The sequence below is a fragment of the Phoxinus phoxinus genome (assembly GCF_949152265.1).
Source record: "Phoxinus phoxinus genome assembly, chromosome: 1".
NCBI lineage: Eukaryota > Metazoa > Chordata > Actinopteri > Cypriniformes > Leuciscidae > Phoxinus > Phoxinus phoxinus.
In genome coordinates this window covers 17,963,140-17,978,690 of record NC_136876.1, presented here as the reverse complement: position 1 = coordinate 17,978,690, position 15,551 = coordinate 17,963,140, and the positions used below count along the sequence as shown (strand labels likewise).

At 39.0% G+C, this 15,551-nt stretch overlaps 2 protein-coding genes across 8 annotated transcripts in view; one reads left to right on the top strand and one right to left on the bottom strand.

Annotated features, from left to right (window-relative positions):
- Positions 1-5,994, top strand: part of dnaaf5 (dynein axonemal assembly factor 5) — a 39,380-nt gene extending 33,386 nt beyond the window's left edge. For 2 of the 4 annotated variants that reach the window (XM_079614806.1, XM_079614807.1), the window contains 3 exons: positions 611-767; positions 1,905-2,096; positions 5,618-5,990. In XM_079614806.1, coding sequence (XP_079470932.1) covers positions 611-767; positions 1,905-2,096; positions 5,618-5,742 — 474 coding nt within the window. In that variant the 3' untranslated portion in view covers positions 5,743-5,990. Of the gene's footprint in view, positions 1-610; positions 768-1,904; positions 2,097-5,617 lie in introns of all 4 variants that reach the window. The other 2 variants (XM_079614805.1, XM_079614808.1) reach the window with 2 other exon arrangements.
- On the bottom strand, positions 5,971-15,348 carry ccp110 (centriolar coiled-coil protein 110). Of its 4 annotated transcripts, XM_079615187.1 has the most exons (14): positions 15,175-15,348; positions 14,816-14,944; positions 12,541-13,471; positions 11,147-11,268; positions 10,748-10,901; positions 9,495-9,545; positions 9,304-9,401; positions 9,099-9,215; positions 8,518-8,619; positions 8,316-8,432; positions 8,112-8,179; positions 7,544-7,606; positions 7,338-7,403; positions 5,971-6,883 (listed from the first exon to the last, which is right to left on the bottom strand). In XM_079615187.1, exons 1-14 carry the CDS (start codon positions 15,319-15,321, stop codon positions 6,811-6,813), a joined length of 2,238 nt encoding a protein of 745 aa, XP_079471313.1. In that variant the 5' UTR covers positions 15,322-15,348; the 3' UTR covers positions 5,971-6,810. The 4 variants fall into 4 exon arrangements, 3 of the variants coding, with proteins under 3 accessions (XP_079471313.1, XP_079471315.1, XP_079471314.1); XM_079615189.1 differs by lacking the exon at positions 7,338-7,403 and having other exon boundaries at positions 6,670-6,883; XM_079615188.1 differs by lacking the exon at positions 9,495-9,545 and having other exon boundaries at positions 6,670-6,883.
- Positions 15,349-15,551: the final 203 nt, after the last annotated feature.

Here is a 15,551-nt window from a genome sequence, read left to right as displayed (position 1 = left end):
TGGTGGAAGCCATGTTGCGCCTCCATCTTGAAAATACATTAGCCAAAGAGGGACATACCTGGAAATTCAAGCTTCGCCTTTCGTGTTTTTACACTCAGTGGCACCGTGACGAATGAGATTACTCGCGACTGCCGGAAGATTTGAAATAATACGCCCTCGGAAGGGGAGGGGCTAGAAAGTAATATTCAGTTGTTAGTCATATACAATTTCACCGCTAGATGGGAGTAAATCCTACACAATGTAGCTTTAATGTACATTAACATTATTCCATTTTGAAATAGAATGTTTTCTATTTTAATATATTGTATTGTAATTTTATTCCTGTAATCAAAGCTGAATTTTCAGCATCATTACTCCATTATTTGATGCTCAAGAAAGATTTCTGATTATTATCAATGTTGAAAACTCATATTTTTGGCTAAACCGTGATAGCTTTCTTCAGCATTCTTTGATGAATAGAAAGTTTGAAAGAACAGCATTTGTTTGAAGGGTAGTGTATATGTTTGTGCGAGTAATGTTCATTGTAAAGCGTCCTTGAGCCCTGGAAAGGCGCTATATAAATAAAACATTATTATTATTATTATTTTGACGTTTAATAAATGTGTTTTAGATCATGTCGGTGGAGGAGACTCTAAGTACACAGCTGATCTCTGCGCTGGAGGAAGACTCGAAACTGGCTCGTCTTCTGGCCTGTAGATCTCTTCACGCACTTCTCAAACTCACAACACAACAGCTCAGCACTGACTCGCTCAACAAGATCTATCCAGGTATGCTTAACTCATCCAACGAAAGAGAAAAGAGCAGCATATTTACTGTGAAAGATGAAAATGAAGAAGTGCAGCGTTAAATATCTTTGGTGCAGATTGTTTAGTTTTCCAGCATTCAAAATGCATCTTTCCACAATATGGGTTGTGTACATCAGATGTCACACTGTAGCTGTCAAACATGTAGAATGGATTGAGGTTCTATAGCTCACAGACAAATAGAGTTCAGCGAAAAGAGGCGGCGTGTTCTGGCGCAAACATTCCCTGGTGCTCTTTTGCAGTTTCAGAAAACAATTCCGCCACAGACCAGGAAAACCCTAGTCTAAAGTCAGTGGCGCGTTATTCAGATGCTATTTTAAGGGCGCGTGCTTGGCCATTATGTAGCGTGTGCACAACACGTATACGCTTTGCTTCTCTCATCTACACAGACGCAGCAGTTCACATTTTTGCAAACCATACATAATTACAAGGAAAAATATTACCACACGAGGGAAATCATTGTGGTGTCTATGAAGATATGAAAAAATATGCATAAATCTATATTACACATTTACCCAAATTATTCAGGCTAATTGTAGTAATGACGGATCAAACAAGACACATAGGTATATAAGGACACCTGACAAAGTGGGTTGTCCGTCAAGAACCAGGAAACTAAATTCTGAAGACTGCGAAATCACCTTTACCATCATGTAAGTTGCGTGCGCTGGCAAATCCGCCGTTATAATAGCAATCCGCCAGGGAACAAGCGCGCCTGCTCTTAAAGGGAACGTGAGAGGACGCTCTGATTGGTTTATTTCACGTTACGCCCAAACCACACCTATGCGTAATGAAGCTACTTCAGACCAACCCATTTTAGATTTGCGTCGGGCGCAAGAGTCATTTATCCCACCGGTATAATAGCAACAGCACATTTGAGATCCGCCCACAAAGTTACTTGCGTTTCAGAGCATTAAAATAGGGCCCTTTATGTTTACTTTTGTTTTGAAAAGTGGATGCCAGATTTCATAAGACTATCCTGGTGAAATTACGCATATCAGTGTGTATAACAACTGTTGTTATTGCGCACTTTCAAGATTTCAGATGTGTCTGTGAGGTAGTGTGTGCTTTCATGAGCGTGTGTGTGTGTTTGTGTTTCAGAGCTGCTGAAGCGTGTGGATGACAGCAGTGAAGACGTCCGTCTCGAAGCGCTGAAGTCTCTGAGCACATGGTTCTCATCTCTGGGGAAAAACTACGACACGCACTCGTGCCGCCCACACCTGGAGTTCCTGTTCCAGCAGCTGCTGCTCTACATGGACGACCCCGACACCAAAGTCCAGGACTCAGTCCTCGGTAAGGGCGCACGCGATTCTTCATTCCTGCTGTAACCATCTGATGTTTTGACTTGAATCGTGACTGATGACAGTTATATTCGTGTCGACACTGTTGCGGTGTAAGATAAATCTCTTCCTGCTGCATAAGGAAGTGATTCGGGTCTGTGTTAATGGTGTTGCGCTCATCTACGGTCCACTTCACTGATCTCCCTGTTCTTCACTTCAAAGAGCCTCATTAATCCTGCATTTTTACACTCTATCCATCACACGCTCCTCTGCTACTGGCCTGCCTCCAGCCGGGTCATGGGCTGTCAACACCTTCCCATAATCCTATGTCAATGTGTCCCAGTGCACACGCACACGGAGTACAGAAACTCTTCATACCCCCTAATTAGGCTTTGAACCCACAAAGGATGTTGAAAACATACATATAGTAAGTAGGGCATACTGTTCATCCGGTTGATGTCACTAAATAAGCCCAGACAGGGTGATCCTGATATGCATTTGCATTATACAAAAGGGGTTTATTTAGAGATAACGTTTAGCATCGTGCATACAGAGCCACAGACGTGGGGGAAAACACCGTCTTGATTTCCTCTTCTTGTCTTTCTTTATTTTCGATTATGCTCTTTAACGCATCTTGTATTTCAAAGACACCCCAGATGTGATTAATGTCCATTATAACACCATATCCCATAATCCCTCATTCCTATGGTTAAGCTTATAATAACAGCACTCTCACACTGTGCTTGAGTTACTGAGGTAATTCACCCGTTTCTTTACACAAAGAAAACGTTGTTTTCTGGTGCACTTACAAACGTATAAAGCGGCGGATAAAAGTAAATCCCCCCCGACCAAACAAATCAGGATAAAACCAAATCCCCACAACAAAGACACGACTGCTGAAAGAACACAAAACAGCTTTATGGGCTTCTCTTTGTTCCTAAATGGTGAGCTGGAAACTTTGAAAGTCTGTTTTTTATTTTTTTGTAAAGGTAAAACAATGGACGCTTTTGCGTAATCATCACACTGCAAAATAATGATATTTATGAAAATGAATTGAGTATGCATGCAACAATAGACCAGTTAAAATTATGGTCACAATTTCATTATGAATCTGCTATTATGATAAACTACAAAAAAGTATGAAATAACTACATTAAAAAATAAAAAAAGTGCAATGTATACTATTATAGTGTGTGTGTGTGTGTGTGTGTGTGTGTGTGTGTGTGTGTGTGTGTGTGTGTGTGTGTGTGTGTGTGTGTGTGTGTGTGTGTGTGTGTGTGTGTGTGTGTGTGTGTGTGTGTGTGTGTGTGTGTGTGTGTGTGTGTGTGTGTGTGTGTGTGTGTGTGTGTGTGTGTGTACTTTAGATTAGCAAACATACAACATTTGGGTCAGTAAGATTTTTTTTTAAAGATATTAATACTTTTTTCAACAAGGATGCATTTAATTGATGTTTAATTTGTTTACTTTTATTTATTAAAAGGTGACAGTGAAATGCTGTTCTTTTCTAATTTTCTATTCACCAAATAAGCCTGCAAAAAGAGAGAGAGAGGGGCAGAGAGGGGCAAAGAGAGGCAGAGAGAGGCAGAGAGGGGCAAAGAGAGGCAGAGAGGGCAAAGAGAGGCAGAGAGAGGCAGAGAGGGCAAAGAGAGGCAGAGAGGGCAAAGAGGGGCAGAGAGGGGCAAAGAGAGAGAGAGGGGCAGAGAGGGGCAAAGAGAGGCAGAGAGAGGCAGAGAGGGGCAAAGAGATGCAGAGAGGGCAAAGAGAGGGGCAAAGAGAGGCAGAGAGGGGCAAAGAGAGGCAGAGAGGGGCAAAGAGAGGCAGAGAGGGGCAAAGAGAGGCAAAGAGATGCAGAGAGGGCAAAGAGAGGGGCAAAGAGAGGCAGAGAGGGGCAAAGAGAGGCAGAGAGGGTAAAGAGAGGCAGAGAGGGGCAAAGAGAGGCAGAGAGGGTAAAGAGAGGCAGAGAGGGCAAAGAGAGGGGCAAAGAGGGCAAAGAGAGGCAGAGAGGGGCAAAGAGAGGCAGAGAGGGTAAAGAGAGGCAGAGAGGGTAAAGAGAGGCAGAGAGGGCAAAGAGAGGCAAAGAGGGCAAAGAGAGGGGCAAAGAGAGGCAAAGAGGGCAAAGAGAGGGGCAAAGAGAGGCAAAGAGGGGCAGAGAGGGGCAAAGAGAGGCAGAGAGGGCAAAGAGAGGCAGAGAGGGCAAAGAGAGGCAGAGAGGGGCAAAGAGAGGCAGAGAGAGGCAGAGAGGGGCAAAGAGGGGCAGAGAGAGGCAAAGAGAGGCAGAGGGGGGCAAATAGGGGCAAAGAGATGCAGAGAGGGCAAAGAGAGGCAGAGAGGGGCAAAGAGAGGCAGAGAGGGCAAAGAGAGGCAGAGAGGGCAAAGAGATGCAGAGAGGGCAAAGAGAGGCAGAGAGGGGCAGAGAGAGGCAAAGAGGGGCAAAGAGAGGCAGAGAGGGCAAAGAGATGCAGAGAGGGCAAAGAGAGGCAGAGAGGGGCAGAGAGAGGCAAAGAGGGGCAAAGAGAGGCAGAGAGGGCAAAGAGAGGCAGAGAGGGGCAGAGAGGGGCAAATAGGGGCAAAGAGAGGCAGAGAGGGCAGAGAGAGGCAAAGAGATGCAAAGAGAGGCAAAGAGGGGCAAAGAGAGGCAGAGAGGGGCAAAGAGAGGCAGAGAGGGGCAAAGAGAGGCAGAGAGGGGCAAAGAGAGGCAGAGAGGTCAAAGAGAGGCAGAGAGGGGCAAAGAGAGGCAGAGAGGGGCAAATAGGGGCAAAGAGAGGCAGAGAGGGCAAAGAGAGGCAGAGAGAGGCAAAGAGAGGCAGAGAGGGGCAAAGAGAGGCAGAGAGGGGCAAAGAGAGGCAGAGAGGGGCAAAGAGAGGCAGAGAGGGGCAAAGAGAGGCAGAGAGGGGCAAAGAGAGGCAGAGAGGGGCAAAGAGAGAGAGGGGCAAAGAGAGGCAGAGAGGGGCAAAGAGAGAGAGGGGCAGAGAGGGGCAAAGAGAGGCAGAGAGGGGCAAAGAGAGGCAGAGAGGGCCAAAGAGAGGCAGAGAGGGGCAAAGAGAGATGCAAAGAGAGGCAGAGAGAGGCAGAGAGGGGCAAAGAGAGGCAGAGAGGGGCAAAGAGAGGCAGAGAGGGGCAAAGAGAGGCAGAGAGGGGCAAAGAGAGGCAGAGAGGGGCAAAGAGAGGCAGAGAGGGGCAAATAGAGGCAGAGAGATGCAAAGAGAGGCAGAGAGGGGCAAAGAGATGCAAAGAGAGGCAGAGAGGGGCAAATAGAGGCAGAGAGGGGCAAAGAGATGCAAAGAGAGGCAGAGAGGGGCAAAGAGAGGCAGAGAGGGGCAAAGAGAGGCAGAGAGGGGCAGAGAGATGCAAAGAGAGGCTGAAGTTAAATATGAATCTCCTGTATGTGCACCGATGCGCAGTATGGCTGGACTCTAGGACCAAATACATACACCCCTGCACCATGACTCCACTATATTTTTGCTATGCCAAATGAGTAAATTATGATGTAATAACCAAGTATAAAGATCTCCTTGTCTTTTCTCTCTGTGTCAGAGGTTCTGAAAGTGGCCAGTGCAGTGGATGGAGGTCTGTTACAGCAGCAAACAGAGGCGGTGAGAGTGAAACAGCGGAGCCCTGAGAACTGTGATAAACTCCTCCAGCACATTCACTCACTATAACACAGATCTGTGGCTCAATGCTGCTGCTTTACTGTGTTTCATGCTGATGGAAACAGCCAAATTCACACACATTTGTAAATGAATAATCTGTTTGTTTGCTTGTTTTTTAGCTTCAGTTCTGTTCACTGAGTTTGTTCTACAAATTTCAAAATTAACTTTCTTGTTTGAAATGTGCCTTTCTATTTTATATTGACATCTTTATTGATTTATTAAATAAACTTGTTTATTAAACTGATTGTTTTATTTCATATTTATGTTAGCAGATGTGTTGAGTACTTCTTAAGCATACAAGTCAAGAGCTAATACATAATCAATATTATTGTATTTTCAAGTAGTAAAGTATTATGGTTAAACCACATTAGAACAAATTAATTTGTTGTGATAGCTGGTCAAATACAACCATTTCTGGAGAAGAATTATTCTTATTCTACAACTTGACATTCCAATATATATTAATATCATTAAAGCAGCATTAACTTTTCTCTTTATCAATACAAGCTTCTATATATAGGAAAATCCCACCTGTACGTTTAAGGAATCTCAAAATACAGAATTTGTAATAATTTTTAGAAGGGTAATTATACATTTTTGTATCCTAAATGAACCTCTAAATAATATCTGGACTAAAGGCCCGTTCACACCAATAATGATAACTATATATATTAGCATCCACACCATTGCACAATATCGTTCTGCTTATTATAAGCATACGCTGCAGTTTTATCATCTGCCACTTTAAGAAGGATTCTGATTGGCTGTCAATGTTTTTATCGTTCATCAGCTGGGGGAAAAAAATGTTTTGAAAGTGATTCCAACGATATTTCTGATTTCTGCTATTATTTATATTTAGAACAATTTTTTTAGAACTATATCTTTATCGTTACTGTTATAGTTCTCATCATTGGTGTGAACGGGCCTTAACTCTATATTCCCATATGCAGTTGTAGAATAACGGGAGGAAATAAATATCTATGAATGACAGTTAATAATCATGATCCAGTGAGATGGCAAGCAGGAGAGTGTCTTTAAATGTGTATCTATGATTAGATATTGTTTTTCATGTCCAGATCAACCCAGTGAATGCTGTTTCTTCAGCCTCTCCGAACGCTGAACTCTCTCCTCTGGAGTCTTCTTGTAACTCCTGAAACATATAAAATATTTAATTTGTATGTTTTCTATTACAATATTGCTTCTAATATTGATGTATTATATTTGAACATTCAAATTATTTAATTCAATGTGAACTCAATTAGATTGAAACGTGGTTTTGCGGATTTATAAACATACTGGGTTTGTTTTAAGGTTACTTTCATACAGAGTGATTCTTTGTAATATAATACAGTGATATTTTGATCACACTTCAGTTGACTAAATGACTGCATGAGATCCTGCCAAGTGCATTTACAAATAAATGCAGCCAATTTTAAATGTCGGGTGACTCTTCTGGCAGAGGCTCCGTGGCATTTCCAGTACTGTAAGCGTCCAGCTAAGACTGAATTGAATTTCAAATTCCATCAACAACTGCGTACAAGAAAATGGAAATGGCCGGAATGGGAGATTGCATGATCAAAGGAAGCAAAAGGTGGAGAGCTGACCCGCGGCGGCGCAGGAGCTGCTGTCCTGAAACTGGAGCGTTCTGGCCCTGACTGGCCTGCAGAATCCTTCAACACAACACACAGGGACACCGTTGGAAAGATGAAGCTAGCGCACATATATGATGCAGAGGGGATGGTAGATGTGTAAAGTGTCTGTTTTCCACTCGGTGGTTAATGTGTGTCTATTGAAGTGTTTATGTCTTCACCTTTTTGTAGGGGGACTCTTGGTTTTCTGAGCTCGTCTGGTCTGGCCTGGAGATTCACCAACTCTGATGACAAGAACATTTTAGAGCAGATCAGTAAGTGTATAAATGGTATTTCAGTTAATAAATAGTCAATAAAATAAATAGCATTTTATATACTATTTTGCATCTTTTCTTAAAAAAAAATATATATATATATATATCTTTCTGTATATTTGCAAATATATAAAGTATACTGTATGTATATATATATATATATATATATATATATATATATATTGTAATAAATGTATAGTAAGAATGATATAAATATATATATATTTATATTTATATAGGCTACATAAAATATTATTTTCTTAAAAATATATCTATTCCCATTTTTGATTTGATTCAGTCCTTTATGTCATATTAAAAAAAATTAACATTACTATTGCACAAGTTACCATCCAACAACCAATAATCTTGCCAATTTATATGATGTTTTGGCACCTAAATGCACCAACTGCATGTAAAATAACTCTTTATCAGACAAAAAAAGTTTCAAACATAATATTGTTATAATACAACTCACCTTTTCTTCCTATCAAGAGATTTCTGGGTTGCGGCAGACAAAATCACCTTGGGGCTTTTTGCTTTTTCCTGTATGCCAAATCAAATATTATTTGTAGCGTACTTTTCAAAACAGCAGATAATAGTTGCCAGAGATCAACACTAACCAAAACTAAAGGGAAATAAACCAATGAAGATGAGAGCAAAAAGTTTCGATTGTTGTTACCATCTCTCTGAGTTTCCTCTCAGCTCTCAGATCTCGGTCTTGCTGTAGCAGAGACAAACGCTCCTCTAGTGTCATAGTGAAGAAGATATCATGAATGTCAAACAAGGCCGCGCGCAACTGTAATAGAAGAATAACACATATTTAGTGCCAGATCTGATGCTGTACACACGGTTCTTTAGTACCAAACCATCAAATGTGGGACCTGAGCTCTGACGCGCTCTTGCAGAGACTGATCTTGCTCTGACAGCTGGACGTTTCTTTGAACAGCATTATTGCTGAATGAACGAATAAACTCCTGCGTGTCCTGAAGAAAGACACAAATAGAGAGATGATCGATTACACGAGGGCTTTATTAGCATGTATACGAACACTAATGTGACCCTGAATCACAAAACCAGTCACAAGTCGCACGAGTATATTTGTGGCAATAGCCAATACATTGTATGGGTCAAAACGATCGATTTTTCTTTTATGCCAAAAATCATTAGGATATTAGGTAAAGATAATGTTCCATGGAGATATTTTGTAAATTTCATACTGTAAATATATAAAACATTTATTTTTGTGAGTGAATGCAGCACAATCGCGAACATAAATGTACAGCTTTAAAGGCGATTTTCTCAGTTTAGATTTGTTTGCACCCTCAGATTCCAGATTTTCAAATAGTTGTATCTCGGTCGAATATTGTCCTATCCTAACAAACCATACATCAATGGAAAGCTTATTTATTCGGCTTTCATATGACCAATGTGACTGGCTTTGTGGTCCAGGTTCTCTTCTCACTTGCACGGTTTGACGCAGGTGTTTGACTTTCTCAGTTCTCAGCAGTCGTCTGGTCAGAAAGCCCTTCACGATAGAAGTGAGGCGACACAGCGCCCTCTGCTGCTCCACTGTTATAACCTGTGTGCGACACACACCACTGAGGCTTTATCTCATAATAACATTTATTAAAGTTTATCAATCAATGCAAAAGCATTTAAAACTCAACCTGGCTCAGCCGGTTTCTGCTCTTCCCTGTGGTGGGATGGTTTAGGCCTCTCATATATATGGAAGCCTGTATTGAGGGTGATGACGCCACATCTAAACCTAAAAACAATAGAATACCATGTTAATATATACCATATACGTGCATACTATATTCTTTTGATTTTGTAGTAAATTAATGGTTAAATGGTTTACCCCAAAATGACATCATTTCATCATATTGTTCTAAATATGATTTTATTTCTTCTGTGAAACACACAAAGATGTTTAAATTCCCGACTCTCTAAATAACTGAAAGCTAAATCAACCAACACACGACTGCGTCTGAGCACATGCAATTGAAAGTTTTGAATCAGTGTTATTTTAGCATTATTTATATACTATTTTAATACTTGTTAATATTGTGAATTAGCTTTTTTTTTCAGTTTTAAGTTTTAGTAATTCTATTACCTGTATGCTCTTTTGTAATTTTTATAACTTTTTGTTTTAATTTCTATATAGCTGTAATTTACTTTTAATTTAGTTTAAAATATATTTATTTAATTTCAGCTTTATATATATATATATATATATATATATATATATATATATATATATATATAATACATATACACTACCAGTCATAAGTTTGGATCTGTAAGATTTTTTATGTTTTTAAAAGAAGTCTCTTCTGCTCACCAAGGCTGCATTTAACAACAAAAAACAGTAATATTGTTAAATATTTTGACAATTTAAAATAACTGTTTTCTATTTTAATATCACTTTTTGGCAACTATTATCTGCTGCTGTTTTGAAAATAATATAAAATGTCTTTACTGTAACTTTTGATCGATTTAATTAATCCTTGATTAATAAAAGTATTGATTTATTTTATTTTATTTTATTTCCCAAAAAACAAAATCAAAATAACACAGATAAATGCTGTTCTTTTGAACTTTCTATTCATCAAAGAATCCTGAAATAAAAATGTAAATAACTGTTTTCAACATTAATAATAATCAGAATTGTTTCTGCATCAAATCATCATATCAGAATGATTTCTGAAGGATCATGTGACACTGAAGACTGGAGTAATAATGCTGAAAATACAGCGCAATATTCAAATAGAAAAACGCTGTTTTAAATTGTAATAATATTTCACAATATTACTGTTTTGTTTTTTATCAAATAAATGCAGCCTTGGCGAGCAGAAGAGACTTCTTCTTTTAAAAACATTAAAAAAAAACTTACAGATCCAAATCTTTTGACTGGTAGTATACACACACACACACACACGCACACACACGCACGCGGTATATATATATATATACATGAATAAGCTGAAATAAAATAAAATAAAAACATTTATATACATCTATAAAGCCAATGAACAGAGTCGTAACAAATCACAAAAAGACATTGGGCTAAAATAGCTAATACGTTTTCATCTTCAGTCACGGCTGACATACCAATGACTGGCACAGGGTGTCTTGGTGATCTTTCTCCAGGGCTTACAGGGCACATGATGGGGCTCAGTATAGGGTAGCGTTCACACCCGTCCTCGCCTGCTCCAGGACTCAGACCACCCTGACCCCTCAGTCTCCTGACCCGCTCCTCCGACTCCTGAACGAGGAACAGAGAGATATGCAATACACACATGATGCCTATCAAAGACCAGAGACTCCAAGCTGTTGATTGTGAATAAATAATATTTATTCTAGTTCATGCATAGCAGATGTGCAACTGTAGTTGTCATCCATGAGGAACTTATAAGGTCCCATTTGGGTTTGGATAAATATAACGTGTGGCAATCCACAAAGGTTTGGAACAGAGCCCATGTACATATATCTGGATATGCCAATGCTGACCTGACCGTGATGCCGTTGTTCTCTCTCTTGTTCTGCCACCAGACACGATAATCTGAAAGCATAGTCCTCCTCCAGAGACTTCTGCATGTCTTCTAGAGCGTGGACTTGCCATTGCATCTCATCTGAAAAAAACACAGGAATACACAACCGAGAGGATGCGATATCAAAGAAAGCTGAACATCTCATCTTTACTCTCAAATGAACATTCTTCAGTGGTTCTCTCAAGGGTATACCATTGATTAACTCTTTATGTCATGCATATTTTGTCTCTTGAATTGTTATAAGGTTAAATGGAGATTAAAAAAGTTCTTCTTGATGTGACATTATCGGTTCTTCATATCAGTCTTGATTGTGGGTACAAACTGAAAACTCCTTGTCAAAAAAATAATATTTTGGAGATAAAAAGAATATTTTTTTGGAAGCAATATACAAACAAAATGCAGTATTAATAATAATTTGATATTGGGGTCTAAGATTTTTTTATTTATTATTGTGGATTGTTTTGTATTATTATTATTTATTGTGGAAGCACTATACAGAATATGCATTGTTAATAATAGTAATTAATATTTGTATGTGATATATACACACACACACACACACACACACACACACAACACACACATATGTATATATATATATACTGAACAAATTTATAAACGCAACACTTTTGTTTTTGCACCCATTTTTCATGAGCTAAACTCAAAGTTTTTCTATGTGCACAAAAGGCCTATTTCTCTCAAATATTGAGCGCACATTTTAGAGTGGCCTTTTATTGTGGCCAGCCTAAGGCACACCTGTGCAATAATCATGCTGTCTAATCAGCATCTTGATATGCCACACCTGTGAGGTGGATAGATTATCTCAGCAAAGGAGAAGTGCGCACTAACACAGATTTAGACAGATTTGTGAACAATATGGGGGGAAAACAAAAGTGTTGCGTTTATAATTTTGTACAGTGAAGGCCTATATAAAGTACAGTACAGTACAGTTATATTATATTGTATATTAAACATTTCCATATATATATTTAATCATTCTTTTTGCTTTAGTATAATGACCCCATAAATGCATGTTAAAGTAACAACATGTTATTTTTGTTATATGACTGTTTTTCTCATAGTATAAATGTCTCTATAATAAATGATAAAATATATAATGTGCATTTATATTTTATAGGAAGGAGGTTTTTCGCAAGAGGATCATCATATTTGAAGATCCATGGCATTAAAAAGCGTGAAAACACCTGCTTTAAAACACCGGCACATGATGATTTTTAAAGGAACTAGACTGGAGAACTCTGTGTTCTTTGAGGAACTTAGAAAAGTTGTATTGGCTGTAAAACCCATTTGAGTCTTTGTTTTCAATAGTGCACTCGTTTGTTCAGTTCTTACCTGCTCTCCTTTCTTTCAGCGCTGTGCTAATTCCCTCAAATGATACTTTGGCATGAGAAGGAGACTCTGGGGTGACTCCAGAGCCCATAAATGCAGCTGTGGGACTGTCCCGTGTGAAAGTCTTGCTCACTGGTGACGGAGGAGACAGTCGAGTGTGCGATCTCGCATTGACCCCGGCCATAAACCGGGGCATTCTCTCCTGGCTCCGGTCTATGAGCGGACTCTGATGGCCTGAAGACAGATGACTGTCCAGCGTGTGGCATCTCCTTCTGAACAGAGGGCCCGTGAGCTCAGGATCCAGCGGAGACGTCTCGTTCAACCTGGAGTGGTCATCAGCATCATATCGACCCATACTCACATGTTCCACTCCGAGTAGCTTCCTCTCCTTTACTTCCTGCGGCCTCGCATTGGCTGCATTGTTCGGTTGGTTGGGGTTGTCAGGGAACGAGAAGAAGATGTTGCCAGTAGAAATGGGACGAGGGCGCCCGCGATGGGGTCTTAAACTGACGTTTAGACCAGATTCTGGACTTATTAGGTTATTAGGAGAGGTCTGATTAGGTGAGGGAATATAACAGGGTAAACCAGGGACAGTCCCGTCCAGAGAAGTGCCGTTTTCTTTATCAAACGGGATTTTGGTGCCGATGACCTTTGATCCCGGTTTGCCTTGTTCTTTTTCAATAAATTCCCGTGATTTCTTCAGTAGGTTCTGCAGACAAACTCCTTCAGTTTCAGTTTCATCTTGCCTTTGTTTCTTAAGTCCAGGGAGCTCATCTGGTGGGGTCACTGATGGCTTATTAGATAAAATGTAAGGCTCTATGGTCCCAGTAGGTGTAAGATGTGCAGTATCAGTAAAACCATTCCTGCAGTTTAGTTTTGGAGAAGGAGACAAGCACTGCTCTGAAGGCTTTGGTATGTCCAATATTTTTGGTGCCTATAATGCAAGAAGATATGAAAGCAGGGGCGTCACTACACCCATTTTAGGATTGCTTTAGCCCCCCTAAACATTAGCGATTAACTCCGTGATATATGTAGCCTACATTAATTCGTGATCGCATCAGTCCCCTTTAAAACTCGTATTAAAACGGCGGCAGGCTTTGGCTCGTCCCCGTATTTTAGTCTGCGTTATTCAGCGTGTTCTTCGATCCGTAGCAGCGCAGCATTTATTGATAGATTGTTATGATATCTGCATCTCTGTAGCTCTTTTTCATAAATGCAGTTTACATAATATGATGCAGGAGCAATTAAAGACGGTTTCCCATTAACCGTAAAATCTTGGCTTATTTATTTATTATGAAATTCCTTTAATCTTAATGGCATGAGACTTTATGAATTTTCCTACTCTTGCTATCCTACTTCATACTTCAGTGCAAAAGCCAAAAAAAAAACAAAAAAAAACGAAACCTATAAAAGGGAGTAAAAAATAGCCAATGAATGAATGCTCCTCTGCAGCCATCTACTGGATATGGTCAATTCCACAAACGGCAGGCCGCACATTTTCCATGTTGTCTCCATGAATGAAAATGAGAATCTTCTTTAAAGTTAATTTTACTGCACCAATGTAGAGATTAAATAATAGTGTTCAAATCTTTACATGTGTTGAAAAAAATTCAATTTATATTTTACCCACATGTTGCCAATCTAGACAATTACAGTTATATAAAGTTTGTCTATATTCTTAATGAATATTTTATGGGTTATTTAAAATGATTAGAAATTAATTCAATATTCAGGGATTGACTTGATTGTGTGTAGAACCTACTATTGTTCATGCCAAGTATACTAACAATATATTAAATTATTTTATATAAAATAAAAATAAACATAAATCATTGGTGGCTGAGCCCCCCTACTATTTAAATCCTAGAATTGCCCTGTATGAAAGTAAATTCAATCAATTATTGTGAATAAGCAATATATATTTTCATAGTTGAAGGTATACGTTAAAAAACTAAATCTATACATAAAACGGGATGTCTTCAACTTTAACAAGAAACACATTTGATATATATATATATATATATATATATATATATATATATATATATATATATATATATATATATATATATATATATATATATATATATTCATTTTCATAGATTAATATCTGGGTAAAAAAAGAAAAAGAAAATGCGTAAAAGAAAAAGAAAGAAAACTTTTAATTTATTAGTATCGAAAAATCAGTTTCAGTTTCGAAATCTATTCGTGATTATACAAATAAATACATCCGGGACATAAAAGTACCTGTTAGTAGAAGATACACTTATTTTCTTACCTTATTGGTCCAAAGAATGGCCTGAATCTGATTGAGGAGGTTATTGTTATAATGATTCTGTATGTCTGCCTCCATTTGTGACGCTCTTTTCCTGTATTCAACCATCTCCCTTCTTTGTTTCTCGCTTAGCTGGAAACACAACAGGCAAAAACTTTCAAATAATATGTATCATAATTAAACAATTGAAAGGGAGACAATACTTGAATGTGCAAACCAAACTTAGGCTGAATGTTAAAATTATCACTGTTATTAATGTTCTTTATTCTATTTGACTGTGCTAACTCTTTATTTTGCTTTTGAAAGTTGATCATATCATATGTATTACAGTCACACTCTGTAATATAAATATAAATACTCACAACAGGAGACAGAAGTGGCCTGCCATGAAAGCGCACGAGAGAGTGCGCCACCCCCCGCGCAGGTGCGGTACTGCAGCTCATGTCATGCATCATTTCCGACTGCAGTTCAGACAGAATGCGTGCGCAGAATCCCTCATAGCTGTCCATGTTTTCTTACAGCGATCTGCACAACTGGAACAATCTACATATTGAAACGTGCACGCGTTAGGCTATATGACAAAAAATAAAACCACGTTGTCGTTCCTATCCGGTCAGATTGAGCTGTCACAGTCAGCAGTCGCGTTAGCCAGTAAATGCAGGCTTTTCTATTCGGATTTTAAACAGATTCTCAATGCTATCAATCGCTCCGCATTCCACTGTTCTTTCCTCAGATGTAT